The 15,689-nt window shown below is 47.6% G+C and overlaps 1 protein-coding gene across 1 annotated transcript; it reads left to right on the forward strand.

Moving 5' to 3' along the window:
* Positions 1–10,071: 10,071 nt before the first annotated feature.
* Positions 10,072–14,869, forward strand: LOC100053834 (phospholipase A and acyltransferase 2). Its single transcript, XM_023654254.2, has 2 exons — positions 10,072–10,447; positions 14,762–14,869. The coding sequence occupies exons 1-2, from the start codon at positions 10,142–10,144 to the stop codon at positions 14,867–14,869; spliced, it is 414 nt and encodes a 137-aa protein (XP_023510022.2). The 5' UTR covers positions 10,072–10,141.
* Positions 14,870–15,689: the final 820 nt, after the last annotated feature.

Consider the following 15,689-nt stretch of genomic DNA (forward strand, 5'->3'; position numbering starts at 1 on the left):
TATAGTCTGTGGAGTCGAGGGTGGAGGCAGAAGAGCAGTTTGTAGTCTTCCAGACAACAGAACAGCTAGAAGTGATTCGATTTTTCATAAATTTTGAAGATAGAGTGTATTAGTTTGCTAGGGCTGCTGTAACAAATACCACAGACTTAAACAAGAGAAATTTATCTTCTCATGATTCTGGAGGCTAGAAATCCAAGATCAAGGTGTCAGCAGGTTTGGCTTCTTCTGAGGCCTCTCTCCTTGGCTTGTAGATGGCCACCTTTCTCCTATGTCTTCATATGGTCGGCCTTCTGTGTTTGTCCTAATCTTTTCTTCTATAAGAACACCAGTTTGATTAGCACCCATCCATGTGACCTCATTTAACTTATTTACCTCTTAGAGACCCTATCTGCAAATACAGTCATATTCTGTGGCACAAAGGGTTAGGACCTCAACATCTGAATTGGGGGGGGGGGGGGGGACAAAATTCAACCTATAACATTGACTTTCTGGCATAGCAGTATAATCCGGGTTTGTCTTGTACTTTCCCTGTCCCTACTCGGGAATCAGTCATTTCTCCAAAGAGTCTGGTTCCTTTCAGTGGATAATGGTATGTAGAACGCAAAATCGGATCATTTAATGAACTTCTAATTAACTTCTATACCTTGGAGCCAAAAATATTCCGATAGGGACATTGAGCCTTTCTCTCTAAAACACTGTAACACACCCCACCGACAGGATTTTCCTTTGGGAGTGCAGGGTCCCCTCCAATTTACAGCCTTTCCCCTACTGCCCAACATCTGGAAATTGCAGTTACCTGATGGAGAGAGGGAGAGAAGCTCCTTCTGGCGGTGGTTGTGGGAGACCTCCAGTACGTTCCCATTAATTTTTGTCTCTCTGGGTGTCAGCTCCTAGGGATGGGTGTGCCGGGGCTGGAGAGGGAATCTGAGGAAGGAATCCTTGTGTCATGTGGCCACGGACGCAGTGGGCAGGAGGAACATGGTCTGGCCCTGGGGTCAGTCTGAAAAGAGGGAAGGGGAAACAGCAAACTCCCAGGTCTCCTGGGTTGTGCGTGGTGCTCACACTGAATGTGCTTGCTCATGGGGCACATGTGTCCACCTGCACAGAAACAGAAAACACCTCACACACGCACACAAAGTGAGTGCACACACAATACACTCATGCACGTACAAAACTCCCTGGACAAACCCTCGTCTTCCACATCTCTCAGAAGGCATTTCCCTGGGCTCCAGTCCCCGAACCCCTACAAAGGGCAGCCCCACATGAGTGACAGCAAGGCTGGGGCACCCTCCATGTGACACGAGTTCACCCCTTGCTGGATTTACCCAGGAATAGCGGAACCTGGTCAGGGAAGCTGCAGCTTAGTCTACACACTTTCCTTTCTGTTTGTCTCATGGTTTCTCTGTGGCAGAAAACCCCAAAATCTGGGCAAGTGATGGCAATTTTCACCCTGGCTGTGATCACTGGAGGATGGTCATTGGTTGATGTGGCTTCTCCAATTAGGGACACTTAGTCAAATAAGCTCTAGTTCATCCAGGTGGGACCAACAAGGAGCTCAGTGACACCCTGCAGGTGTCCGCTCACATCTGTGCTGGTGGACGTGCACATCCACTCAGACACACATGGACACAGTCACTCAAAACACATACTCTAGACATATGGTCATCCCAGGGCCACAACGGGTTACACATCCAGAAAACCCCTTCACTCCCTCTGTCCCCGAGGGGATCTTTTCCAGTCTCAGCACTGTCAGCCATTAGTGTGCACTAACTGGGACAGTGGGGAACGATCCTATCTGCGAGGAGCATTTTCTCCTTCCTGTCACTGAGCCACAGATCCACTTCAGCCAGGGGAGCTGACATTTCCAGAGACTCCTCAGATTTATCTATACCCATTTTTTCACATAATCAACAGCGTACCAGAGCCAAATTCTAGAGAGCTGATTGAAATTTTATGTTCTGACAAAGGGCACTGGGTCATGAATGTGGGAAATGAGAATGTGGTCTGTGTTCCTTATTCGGATAAGGCAGAGCCAGCTCTCCATGTCACTGTCCACTCAGGAACACATTGGGTATTTCAAACAGTGGAATTTAATACAGGGAATGGTTACATAGGTGTTGGAAGCAGAGAGGGTAAAAATGGGGACACCGAGGTAACATTGTATGATCAGGAAGCATCCTCGGTTATTCTTATTAATGCTTTGGGTCTTGATTACTATTTTATCTGATATTCTAGAAACTCAGTGCAATAACACTAACACATCCACACAGGCACGTGCATGTGAACACACAACGGAATGAAAGCGTACTCAGCAGGCACACTCCCTGCACCCTTCCTCCTTCCCCTCATCTTGGGTGGTGGGGGAGGAGGGGTGAGCGGGTGGGTCCTTGGGCTCAGGTCTCCAGGGCCTCCACAAAGGGGATGCCATGAGGGTGACAGGGGGACCTGGCTTCCCTCATGTGACAAGTGCTCCCATCTCCCTGATTTCCCATGAGATGAAGCTGCAGCATCACCACTTCACCAAAAGAAGCTACTCTCTTAGAGGGGCTGGGGCTCCAGTTCATGTACATCTGGTAGTTCTGTCACAGGCAAGCCAAACGCCACACCTGGAGAGCTGGTTGACACTTTTTGGAGTGGGTATGAGCACTGGACCATCTACATGGGAGATGAGAATGAGGTCCATCTGGCCCCTGCAAATAGGAAAGGATTTTCAGTTTAACTATCAGCCCTTGAGTTTAGAAGCATGAACATGTGCGCACTGAACTGTAATACTGTATTGTTTCCTACCAAGAACCTTGGATTCCTTGGAAATAAAAGACTCTGGACCTTTATTCCCTATAGGATGGAATTTTTTGTACATCACTTGTGTTGCTTTTTTTTTGGTAAAACCTCTCATGTGTCCCAAACACAACTTGTTTTCAAAAGGTCCGCACAGTGTCAGCCTGGCTCCATGGAGAGAGCAGGCCCTTCAGAGTTTGTGAGTCCTGGTTCCAAATCCTGGCTCCATAACATCTAAGCAGAGACCTGGGTGTGCTGCTCCATCTCCCTGAGGCTCAAGAGACAGTTTGATAAAGGGAAGATAACACTTACCCCTTTGCGATGAGGAAGGGATGAAATGAGATAGCATGTCAACCACCAGCATGGGGCCTGGCACAAAGGAGGTAGTTAAGAAGAGCTGCCTCCTTCAGAATAATCAAATGAAAAGAGCAGGATTCATTGAATCGTTGAATCCCATACATAGTGAGAGAGAAAGACAACGTGTGGCAGTGGAGCACCTGAAAGGTGAGCCTGGATCTCCCTGTCCTGCTCCTTTCCCTCCTCTGTCTGCCCTGCACCCTGATACTGTCTGGAGCTGAGAGTCTCACAGTCTGTGATTCCCAGGTGAGTTCTTCATCTTTAAGCAACCAGGTCAACAAGGCCCTGGACTACGTATAATACAGACCCTGGCCCGCGGATGTGAGCATCAGTTCTGTAAAGGAGAAATTTGGTAAACGAATGGAGTACGCCCCTGTGTGGAAAGCAAGGTGAGCCCTTCCTCACTGATCTGTGCTAGGTCCCACAGGTGAGACACCTTTGGCAAGAGGCCTCATTTTCCAGGGTTCTGCTCGTGCTGGGGGAGGGAGCGCTGACAACATCAGTGGAGCCAACAAATTATTTCTCACAATACTAGTAAGAGCCATCATTTATTGGGTTCCGACTCAGTATGAGTCATTTTTAGTGATTTTGACTCATAGGTTCTCACAAGCACCCTGCTAGGTTGATGTAATTCCATACCTTTCCATGTGAGCTCCCTGAATTCACCTAAACCCATGAAATTTAAGCTTGTTGAGGCATCAGAATTTGAACGCAGGGTGCTGTTTTTCCTCCTGGGACATCACTGCTCACTTGGGGAACTGTGTTCACGAGGATGGCCAATGGAGAACTCTGGGAATGCACACTGGCCAAGACATAAGAGCTGGTTCTGACTCTGGTGCCCAATAGACCAGCTGTGTGACTTCTGACCAGTTATTAGCCAGTCTGCTGTTCTTCACCCCTCTATCCTGTCTACATTCCAGAGTTCTCATAGGAATGAAGCATTTGGGGATGACATCAGCAACATGGCGGAGTGAGCTGTTCCCTTTGTCTGTCCCCCTTTTGAACTACAACTAAATGGACATCCACTGACCAATGGAGGAAGCCCACACAGCACCACAGGATGCCTGAGAGACACACACAGCTATACATCAACTGGATGGACTGGACCCCAGGGAAGTGGCAGAGGTAAGTGAGCATGCTCTGCTCTCCCCTGGCAGCCATGTGCACACACACGAATGCTTTCCAACCTGGCATGCAAACGTGCTGAAAGTGGGAACATGCCAAGGGCAACTGTAGGAGGAGGCAGTGGTAATCCTTGCCCGTGCCTGTGATCACTCTCACTCTCCCAGGGAGGAGGGGGAGCCCACCATGCCCCTGTGCCGCCTAGGAGCAGCCCTAGCCTGGGTTCCAGGGAGTGAGCCCTGCCTGCCAAGCAGTGGCCCCTAAGACCTCAGGCAGAGACTGCAGCAGGTCTACACACTGGGGTAAACACAGCCCAGGCCCCACGCGCCTGTGCACTCACAGTGCTGCTGAGCCCCCAAAGAGGGAACACGTAAAGTCTATCTCATCGCAAATATCTTTCATACGATCCTCACAGTTAACCACTAAACAAAATATCAGAGCACAGCCACAATTCACAAAAAGAGAGAAAACTGAGAAATCTCCCTCAGAAAACCACCAAAGTGAAATGGCAGTCAGAAATACAAAGGAAGAGAAACAGCGGAAACATAGAACAACCAGAAAACAAGAGATAAAATGGCAGTATTAAGCCCTCGATATCAGTAATCACCCTAAATGTAAATGGATTCAATTCTCCAATAAAGACACAGAGTAGCTGGGTGGATTAAAAAACAAGACCCAACAATATGCTGCTTCCAGGAAACGCATCTCAGCTCCAAAGACAAACATAGGCTTAGAGTGAAGGGATGGAGGACAATACTCCAAGCTAATGGCCAACAAAATAAAGCAGGAATTACCATACTTTTATCAGCCAAAGCAGACTTCAAGTTTAAAAAGACAATGAGAGACAAAGAGGGGCACTATATAACGAGAAAAGGGACATTCCACCAAGAGAACGTAACACTTATTAATATACATGCCCCTAACACAGGGGCACCAAAGTACATAAAGCAATTATTAACAGACCTAAAGGGAAAAATTAAGAGCAACATAATAATAGTAGGGGACCTCAGCAGCACCCCACTCACATCAATGAACAGATCGTCCAGAAAAAAAGTCAACAAGGAAATAGTAGATTTAAATGAAACACTTGATGAGATGGACTTAATAGATATATATAGAACATTCCATCCAAAAAGAGCAGAATATATGTTCTTCTCAAGTGCACATGGATCATTCTCAAAGATAGACCATCTGGTGCGAAACATGGCAAGCCTCAATAAATTTAAGAAGATTGAAATCCTGTTGCCGTTAAAGGAATTAAATCTGTAATGAACATTTTAGCCACAAAGAAATGGCATGCCCAGATGGTTTTATAGGCAGGTTTTACCAAACATTCAAGCAGCCCATGCGTGAGGTCTCTATGGAGAAAATATTGAAGGAGATTGAAGAAAATCTAACAAATGGTTAGAGATACATTATTCATGGATAGGAAACCTCAATATCATGAGTATGTCAGTTTCTTCCCAAATTCACCTGTAGATTCAATGCAATTCCAAACCTAATCCCAATAGGGTCTTTCCTGGCATTTGCAACCAGATTCTAAAATGAATATGGAAAAAGTAAAGAGAGAGGGTTATCTTTTTTGATCACCACGAAGGAACACCAGGCAGGGAGACTTGTGCTCTGAAACATTAAGATTTATTATCCATGATCACTGTGATGAGATAGTGCATTTTTGGTGCAGGGAGAGTTAAGCTGAGAGAGGAAGAGAGTGCAGCCACCAAAACAGACCCGCAAATATATGAGCCCTTAATTCACAACAGAGGTGGCTCTGCAGATCTGTGGGGAAGGAGAATTACTCAGGGGCTGGCAACTGTGTGTGTAAAGAGCCAGGGAGTAAACATCTTAGGCTTTGTGGGCCTCAAGGCGTCCAATGCAGCAATTCAACTCTGCTGTTGTAGCGTGAAAGCAGCCCAAGGCAATACTCGTCTATGTATTGTAATACACGGCTGTGTATCCAATAAAACTTTATTTATAAAAAAGCCAAAAACATAACTTTATGTGCGCCAAGATTTAAATTTCATGCACTTTTCATGTGTCATGAATTACTATTAGCCTTTTTGGGATTTTTTTTTTCAAACATCTAATAATGCAAAACCATTCTTAGCTACCAGGCTGTATGGAAACAGGTGGAGGGCTGGATTTGGTCTGTGGGCCATGGTTTGCTGATCCTCAACCAATAAATGGGACTCAAGCAACTGGGTAGCCATATGGACTCTGCACTGTACAGAAACAGTCAGTTTGGGGAGGATTTCAGACTTATATGTGAAAGGCAATGTGTTAGTCAGGGTTCCCCAAAGAAACAGAACCAATAGGAGATATGAGGAGATGTATTGTAGGAATTGGCTCACACTGTATGGAGGCCAAGAAGTCCAATGATCTGCCATCTGCAAGGAGAGAACCAAGAAAGCTGGTGGTGTAATTCAGTCTGAGTCCAAAGGCCCAAGAACCAGGGGAGCGGATGGTTGAAGCCCTGGAGTCCAAAGGCTGGAGAACCAGGAGCTCCCATGTCTGAGGGCAGGAGAAGATGGCAATCCCAGCTCAAGATGAAAGCATTTGTCCTTCCTCCGCCTTCCTTGTTCTATTTGGGGCCCTCAGTAGATTGGATGATGCCTGCCCACACTGGTGAGGGTGATCTTCTGTCCTCAGCCTACTAGTTCAAATGTTTGTTCTCTTCCAGAAACACCCTCACAGGCACACCCAGAAATAATGTGTTACCCCAGGCTAGAGGACATCCCTTAGGCCAGTCAAATTGACTCATAAAATTAACCATCACAGGCAAAAATAAAAAATTTTTAGAAGGGAAGATCTTTATGACATTGCTGTAGTTCATAAGCACACACCCCCCAAAAAAGGACAAAAAGAAAGTAAAGCACAAAAAGATAAATCTGATTCCATCGAATAAGAATATCTGTTTATCAAAATACACCATAAAAGTAAATGAGAAGGCAAGGGAACACTAGATGTTTGTAACACAAAAACTGACAAAGGATTAGTATTCCTAACATATAAATAACACGCAAATCGATAAGAAAAAAGACAAACAACCCAACAGAAAAGTAGACAAATATGTTAATGGCCCCTCCACAGAGGAGTAAATACAAACCTTCAATAAACTTGTGACAAAGTGGGGCACTTCATAAGCAATTATAGAAATGTGAATTAAAAGATCCTGTGCTACAGCTACCATGCTGACAAATATTGAAAAAGATGTTGAGCAATTGCCATTCTGGTCTGCTGCCGGTAGGAAGCTTCATGTTGCATCCTTTCTCTAATGAAGCTGGAGACAGCCGTACCGTACCGCCCAGCAACTCTGGTTTGGGACCCTTGAGTGATAATGTCAATTTAGTGAGTAACAGTCAATATTACTAAAAACATTAAATGAAACAGAATGATAGAGAATAGAATTTATCAGAGTGTATCTCATCTAGTTTTTTGGTAAATTTTTGGTAAGACTTTTGTTTACATCCTTCAAGTCTATGTATATCCTGACGCATTGTGAAATGTATTTCTCACTGTGGGTCTTGGTCACAAGAGTGTGAAAGCGTCTGCCTAGAGAAGAGCCTCCAGGTGCACCAGGAGGCTTGCGCGAGGATGCTCCTGGCAGTTTGGTCAGTAATGGCGACACGCTGGGAGAACCCGCGCTGCTCATTGACAGGACGCAGGATAATTAAACTGTGCTGCATTCTACAGCGGGAATATCGGGAACACGAATGAACAGTGGCTACAGACCATCAACATGGAACTTAATCTGGAGCAAAAATAATGTGGAATGCGTGATTTTTGATTCTGTTTTTACCAAATTCAGAAAATGCAACCTAACATATATTGTAAAGGGATACATTTACATGTGTAAATGTTTTCAAAAAGCAAGACAGTAAAGGACACAAAATTCAGGAGAGTGGTTACAACCATATTAGGAGGCAGAGGAACATGGGGCCAATGTTTGTTTATAACAGCTTTCTGGAGAAATGATTCACACAACATACAGTTCACACATTCAAAGTGTACAATTCAGTGGTTTTTAGTATCTTCAGAGTTGTGAAACCATCACTGCAATGAAGTTTAGAACATTTCGTCACCTCAAAAACAAATCCATACCCCTTACCTATCATCCCCCAGCCTCGCTAACCCCCTCAGCCCTAAACAATCACTAATCTGTGTTTTGTCTCTATATATTTGCCCATTGTAGTATCTGGACATTACATATAAATAGAATCTTGTAATATGCGGCTTTGGGAACTGGTTTCTTGCACTAGCATGCTTTCGAGAATCTTCCATGTTGTAGAATGAATCTTCCTTCCTTTTTATGGCCACATAATATTCCATTGTATCAACACACCCCATTTTGTTTATCATCAGTCGATGGACGATTGGGTTCTGTCCACCTTTCTATAATTATAAACAATGCTGTTATGAACATCTGTGTACAGATTTTCTTGTGTCATGGGACTTATTTAAGATCCTGAATATTTTCTATTTCTGCAACTAGGTTGTTGCTACATGGTGTTTCATTGTTATTTCTTACATCTTACACTTACAGATATTCTCCTATATAGATATAAGATTTAACAAAGCTCATTTAAAAGTATGCATAGTCTAAGATATTTCTGGAAGGATACCAAGAAACTGATGTTTTCCTCTAAAGGGGGGAAATGGGTGGTTGGGGGTTGGAAGTGGGGGATATGGAGGCTGACCTTTCCCTTTATGGCCTTTTACAATTAAATATATACAACTTAGTGCTATCTCGTCAAGATGGTGGCATAGGCATGCTCTGAACTCATCTCCTCCCATGAACACAACACAGGGCAGAGAATTTTTTTTTTCAGGAAGATTAGCCCTTAGCTAACTGCTGTCAATCCTCCTCTTTTCACTGAGGAAGACTGGCCCTGAGCTAACATCCATACGCACCTTCCTCTGCTTTATATGCGGGACACCTACCACAGCATGGTGTGCCAAGCAGTGCCATGTCGGCACCTGGGATCCAAACCACCGAACCCCAGGCTGCTGAAGAGGAATGTGCGCACTTAACCACTGTGCCACTGGGCAGCCCTGAGGCATTTTTTAAAATGCCCTTTGAAAAGAAAAGAAAATCCAGTGAACTAAAGTGTCAACACACACACACAAGTGTACTTAGAAGCTGGTCATTAGATGAATTGGCTGTTCAGAGACTGACGTTACACCAACAGGCTTTCTGTGAGCCACACTGCATCCAGCAGGTCTACAGCCCCAACCTGAGGGTTCTGGGGGCCATCACTTCGCCGTGTCATTCCAGCTTCCCTGGGTGAGGCAGCAGGCCAGGGTCCCCTTTAGAAGTGAATCGGAGAATTTAGATCTAGGACAGTGTGCACCTCCTGATTTAATTTGTAGATGGTAAAAGTGGGTGAGAAGAGAAGGGACTTGCCTGAGCCACACAGCAGTGAGCCAGGGCTGACCCTGGGCCCTGGATTCCCAGGTCAGGCCTCCATCCTGCTCTGCGGCTTCCTTTCTTAATATTTCTAAATGCCACCCTCGCCTGCGGGCCCCACGGCTCTGGCTCAGGGAGGCCCAGTGACGGTTTCCAGGCCACAGGCTAGCGAGGGGAAGCTGGGATGAGGACCTGCGTGTCTTCTGCCTCCTCTCTTTGCCCTGCATGGCTCTGCCTTGACCTGACTCTGTCGGGGACGTCACGTGGTCCTTCAGAACAACTCATGTCCTTTGCTTTAGAAATGAGGAAACCAGTGCCCAGGGACTTCTGGTGACTTCTCCAGAGTCACCCAGGCTGGAGTCTGACTCGTTCTTGAGGCCAGGCTGGCCAGACCCTTCCTCAGCTCATCCTTATTGATGGTGCCAAGGGCATTGGGGCAGCCTGCTGGGCCCGCTCTGAGCCCCTGTGGGCCTGCCCATGTCGGACTCCCTGTTTCCTCTGTGTGAATCCACAGATGACATCGCGGGAGCTGCTGCCTCCAGCATCATGTGCACCCTGACTGAGAAGGCCATAGTGAAGAAGGAACCGCTGTGTGTCGTGGCCGGGAGGGACAAGTACCAGGTCAATAACAAACACGATGACAAGTACCGGCCGCTGCCTTCCAACAAAATCATCCAGCGGGCGGAGGAGCTGGTGGGGCAGGTGTGGCCCTACTCGCTCACCAGCGAGAACTGCGAGCACTTTGTGAACGAGCTGCGCTACGGAGTCTCCCGCAGCGACCAGGTGCGTCCTCAGCCCGTGTCCCGTCCCCTGGACCCAGACCATTCCCTCAGCTGACAGTGGCTGGGTGTCAGCCTGGGCTGGGCTGGGGTGGAGACAGGGGCATGAACAACACAAAACAGCAGAGACAGAACCCTGTCCTTGAGAACGTCACTGTCAGGGTGGGGACGAGGGTGGGAAGGCACAGCAGACTAGTGCAGTTAGGGGGCGATGGCCCAGGACGTGAGTCGCAGAATGATGGTCAGCCCCGTTGCCGAGCCCTGCCTGGCCGCCTGGCCCTGAGGTGAACCCTTCCCACAGCCCCAGAGGCAGGTGTTATTATGCCCGCTTTAGAGATGGGGAAACTGAGTCTCACAGCACTTGAGTAGCTTGTCCAAACTCACTCGACAATTAGGTATTGAGTCTCTAGGACGCGACTGCCACTGTGCAGAGGTGGGATTTGAACCCAGGTCTGCCCTGCTCCCAAGGCCTTGAGCAAGGAAGGCTTCACAGAGGAGGTGACACCTGAGCTGAGTCTGACTTCATTCTTTTGATTAATCTGAAACTGGAAAATGAGCTGGAGATTACCAGGGAATAGGGGCAGTGAGAAGTGTAGACAGAGGGAACAGTGTGAGCCGGGAGGAAGAACAGCCCAGGTTATGTCAGGCAAACTTTTTCTGTGAAAGGCCGGATGGTAAATCTGTGAGGCTTTGTGGCCCACATGGTCTCGCCGCTCCACTCTGCCGTGGTAGCTTTGTAGCACAAAAGCGGCCTCGGACAATATGTAACTGAAGGGGCCAGACCGTGCTCCAGTAAAAGCATTTTTACAAAGACAAACGCCAGGCTGGATTCGACCCACATGCCGTAGTTTGCCGACTCCTGGTCTAAATTAATGTGAAAAACCACGTACCCCTGCACACATGTTTAGGTGATGTCAAGCATTTTAAAAAGTCATAAATACAAAATATTTCAAAGGATGGAATTTCTGATACATTGAACATGGTGTACATGCTTTAAGTACATATTTTCCTCATATCCTTGGAGTTGCACGTTTAGCTCATTCAATTAATGAAAACTGTTGCGTGTAATTTAAATAGCCAAGCCAGGCATTATTGTCAAACCAATCAGCCAAGTCAGAATTAATTTCTTTTAGAAAAAAAGGTGGCAAATTTTCATGTCAAACAGACATGTTAAAGTACATTTTTCTGACAACTGTCTCACTTCAGAATTTGAATCTAAAACACTAGATGGATAAGAGGGAGCTTCCCTGGAGGTGGGTTTGTGGTGACATATTTCTCCCTGAAGTCCTGTCTGTTTGGGAGCAGAGCATTCCCGAATCATCCCTACTGGCATCCAGGAAGGCTTACACCTTAGGCCATGCACTGTAGATGCAGGATGGCTGAAGGTTAGGCTTCTTTTGTAAGTCAGGAGAAGGGCTCTGGTGAAAGGGGAGGTGGGCAAAGAGAACCACACCTGCTGGAAATGAGGACCCCAGGATGGAGCCCGGGCTATTAGCTGAGGCACCGTTCCTGGCCCCGGGGCCCAGTGGGAACTGCTCCAGGGTGCCGGGCAGTCACCCTGCTGATGGGGTCCCCCTCCTTTTAGCTGAGGAGGGTAGACCTGCCTCTGGTTGGCAGGGGTGGCAGGCTGTGGGGTGGGGCTGAGCTGCCGTATCATGCATCTAAAAGCTTGCCCAAAGGCTGTGCTGAAGCCCCCAGGATCAACGTGGGAGACCCCAGCTTTTCGAGGGTGGTTGGCCCTCTGCTGTGCTTCTGAGGGGTTAGAAGTCGAGACAGCAGGAAGGACTCGGGGGAGGCGGGTCTTTTCATCTAGTTAATGTGCCCCTTGCCCCGCCACCCCTCTTTCTGAACTCCTTCCACTGCAGGTAACTCATTAGCTTACCTTTCTTTCTCCCTCTCACTGCTTTGTCAATTTAGAAAGAAAATTTGCCTGTTATTTTATCTCAAAATGACTTTACTCGGGAAAAGCCAAAAGAACTGTAACTCACGACGTGCATGCTACGGCAGAGCACAGGCAAATGTGGAAAAGAAAGGAGAGGAGCTGCTTTTATAGAGAAAAGGTGGGGGGGGGGCGTGGGGAGGGGCCTTTCTAAAGGAAAGTCCATGGGGGGAAAGTAAGACTGCAGGGCAGCAACAGCTTCCCATTGGCTGAGCTGTGGTGTTTCTCATTGGCTGAGCTGTGGCGTTTCTCATTGGCTGAGCTGTGGTGTTTCTCATTGGCTGAGCTGTGGCGTTTCTCATTGGCTGAGCTGTGGCGTTTCTCATTGGCTGAGCTGTGGAATTTCTCATTGGCTGAGCTACAGAATTTCTCACTGGCTGGGCTGTTGCGCTTCCTTCAGTAGTTACGTAGCTTTACTTCCCGTCCACCTTTTCCCTCATTTGGTCTAATTGACGATGCATGACAGGGCATGAGAGCTCCCCCTACAGGCCTTCCTGACTCCAATTTAGTTAAGATTTTTTGACATTAATTTCCACTCCTCTTCTGACTCTGTCTCTCCAGAAAGACACTCCTCTGTCCATCTCCTTCTCTGTAAGAAAGTGGACTTGTGACAAGGGCAGAGCTCTCAGCACAGAAGACTCCATCCAAACTTCTGCACTAGAGATGACCACACTCTAGCAGGGCTTCCAGCAACAGGAGGCCACGTCCCTAGGGTGACCCCAGCTCCCCTTAAATGCCTGCCTGGAAAAGCTCCCGCTGCCAGGAGAACTTACTGCTCCTTCCAGCCAACGTCTGAGGATGGGGCCATGACCTCCCTGTCTTAGAGCCTTTACTTAAAAGGGGCTTACAGTTATAAATCCCATCTCTGCCCCTGTGAGGTGTATGTGTATCTCGTATATCCTACAACTCAGAAGCTCTCCCTCCGGGACCTGGAAGCCATTCCCTTGAATGCAGTCATTAGGAAGGACCAGCCCGTCCCCTGTCTCGTGGGAGGGTAGAATCCTAACTTCCGTATTTGCCAACTAGCAGACACAACTGGCCTAATCCCACTTACCCTGACCAATTCTTTACAGTTTTTCACTTTTCTGACTCTCCTGAGCCCCCGCTCTCCCAACTCCCTCATTCTCTCTTTAAAACACCCGGTTGCCTCTGTGCAAATCAGAATGGATCTCAGCTCTTTTCCCGACTGGCAATACTTGTGAACAAAATCTGTTTTCACTGCTTTAGCTAATATCCAGCTTTGTTTATTTTTGACACTTGGAGAGGTTTCTGGGTGCCTTTGAATGAAACAGCGTTTTTTGTTTGTCTTTTCCCCAGCCACGCACACAGCTCAAATTCATCTATGAGCCGCAGAAATCTGCTCTTTGGCCGCTATTTGGAGTATTTGTTCACTCCCTGTGAAGGGCTTAAGTGTGTCTGCTAGGATGTCAAGCAGCTCTGGGCCCTGTCACTTGCCAGCTGTGTGGCTTTGTGTGAGTTCCTTCCACTGTCCATCCTCAGTCTTCTCCTTTGTAAAGTGGGAATATACTATGGTTATAAATAGGGTTGTTGGGCAGATTAAGAAAAATACGGTGCCTGTTAAGTTCCCAGCTCAGCGCTGACAGCTGGAAAGCAGCCATTCTCGTGGCCTTTGCTGGTCCCCCGACACAGTGATGTGGGCAGGGTGGGGCCCACAGGCTCTCACCAGCTGTGCTGAGAACAACGATGCTCAGGGGTCAACCTTATGTCTCTACTGCATCGTGTGTTTTTTTCAGAGTAGTCACTTCCTTTAGCAGAGCCCTTTTCCTATCAGATCACAAGTGAAGTCATCTTATTTCATAAAAGCACAGACTCAGTGCTACTCATAGTGAAGACATTTGTTCAGCAGACGGATCGTGAGTGCCTCCTCTGCCTGGAGGTGGGCTGAGTGAACACCTGGGACTCTGAGGACAATCCAGGCGCTTTCTCTGCCCTCAAGCCCTGAGTAGTGAGAGTTCACAGGGCGGGTTTCCCAACTTCACACTTGCTTCAAGGTGCCCAGTTGGCCAGCCCTGACCTGGAACATCCGGGCACTGTCCCTCTGTCATTTCCACAGCCATTCCTCGAAGGGTTATTATGCCTTAAATCCCCACAGGGGGATCGAGTCTCTATTCGAGTCTCTATTTCACACCTACAGCTCCTTCCTCCTCTCATTCTTTCCCCACCGGGCACCTCCTCCGCTCTTTCCTGGGTGGCTTGCCCTCTTGGGATCTGCCCTCCTTGCCCATATTTGTTCCCTCTGTGGTTCCACTAAAGAGAACAAGGGCCAGAGAGATCGTTCCTGAGATGAAGGTTCTTGGTGTATGTATCTGTCGTCAGATGCCTGATGCTGAGTGTGACCCCTCCTCTCTTCTGCTGCAGGTCACTGATGTGGTCAGGACAGCAGGCGTGACAGCAGGCGTCCTAGGGGTGGGCCTGGCTGCCACAGTCCTCATCGGGATGGCCAGAAGCAAGCGGGAAAAGCAATAAGGACAAGGAATTGCCCCGAGAGCAGCCCGTTTTATGGAGAAACCTGGTTTAGCCAGCAGGCATGGAGTTTGGTTTATTGATTTCGCTCTTTGTGGTCATTTAGATTTATTTTAATGGAGCTAAATAAAAGCACTGGAAGGTTTTATTTGGGGAAATGCAGGCTAGCGTGAACTCTATTAAAGACACAGTTGGGCTCTGTTATGGACTGAACGTTTGTGTCCCCCCAAATTTATGTTGAAGCCCCAACCCCCAATTGGATGGGACCTGGAGGCGGGGCCTTTGGGGGATAATTACCATTAGGTCATGAGGATGGGGCCCCCATGACGGGATTAGTGTCCTTACAAGAAGACAGAGAGAGACCAGAGCTCTGTCCCTTTCTCTCTCTCTCTCTCTTTCTCTCTCTCTCTCTCCCCCCTCCATGTGAGGACACAGGGAGAAGGCAGCCATCCGCAAGCCAGGAAGAGGGTCTTCACAGGAACCAAATCTTGATCTTGGAATTTTCTGCTTCCAGAACTGTGAGAAATAAACGTCTGTTGTTTAAGTGACCAAGTCTGTGGTATGCTGTTATGGCAGCCTCCAATTCTGATACCAAATTCTAGTGTCTGTGTGTGTGTGTGTGTTTTCCGCACACCATCGAGCAATTCTCTAACACCAGCTGGGTGACCTATAATTCAACTCAGTTCTGACTCCAGCTGCTGGGAGATAGGTCAATTCCACAGCTTCAGGGTTCAGTCTTACAAGATGATATAGGGCAGATGCATAGGGCAGGGTACGTGGGAAGGGGCACGGAGCTTCCATGTTCTCTGAGCGTGTCGCTCTC

The sequence above is a fragment of the Equus caballus genome, chromosome 12 (assembly GCF_041296265.1).
Source record: "Equus caballus isolate H_3958 breed thoroughbred chromosome 12, TB-T2T, whole genome shotgun sequence".
NCBI lineage: Eukaryota > Metazoa > Chordata > Mammalia > Perissodactyla > Equidae > Equus > Equus caballus.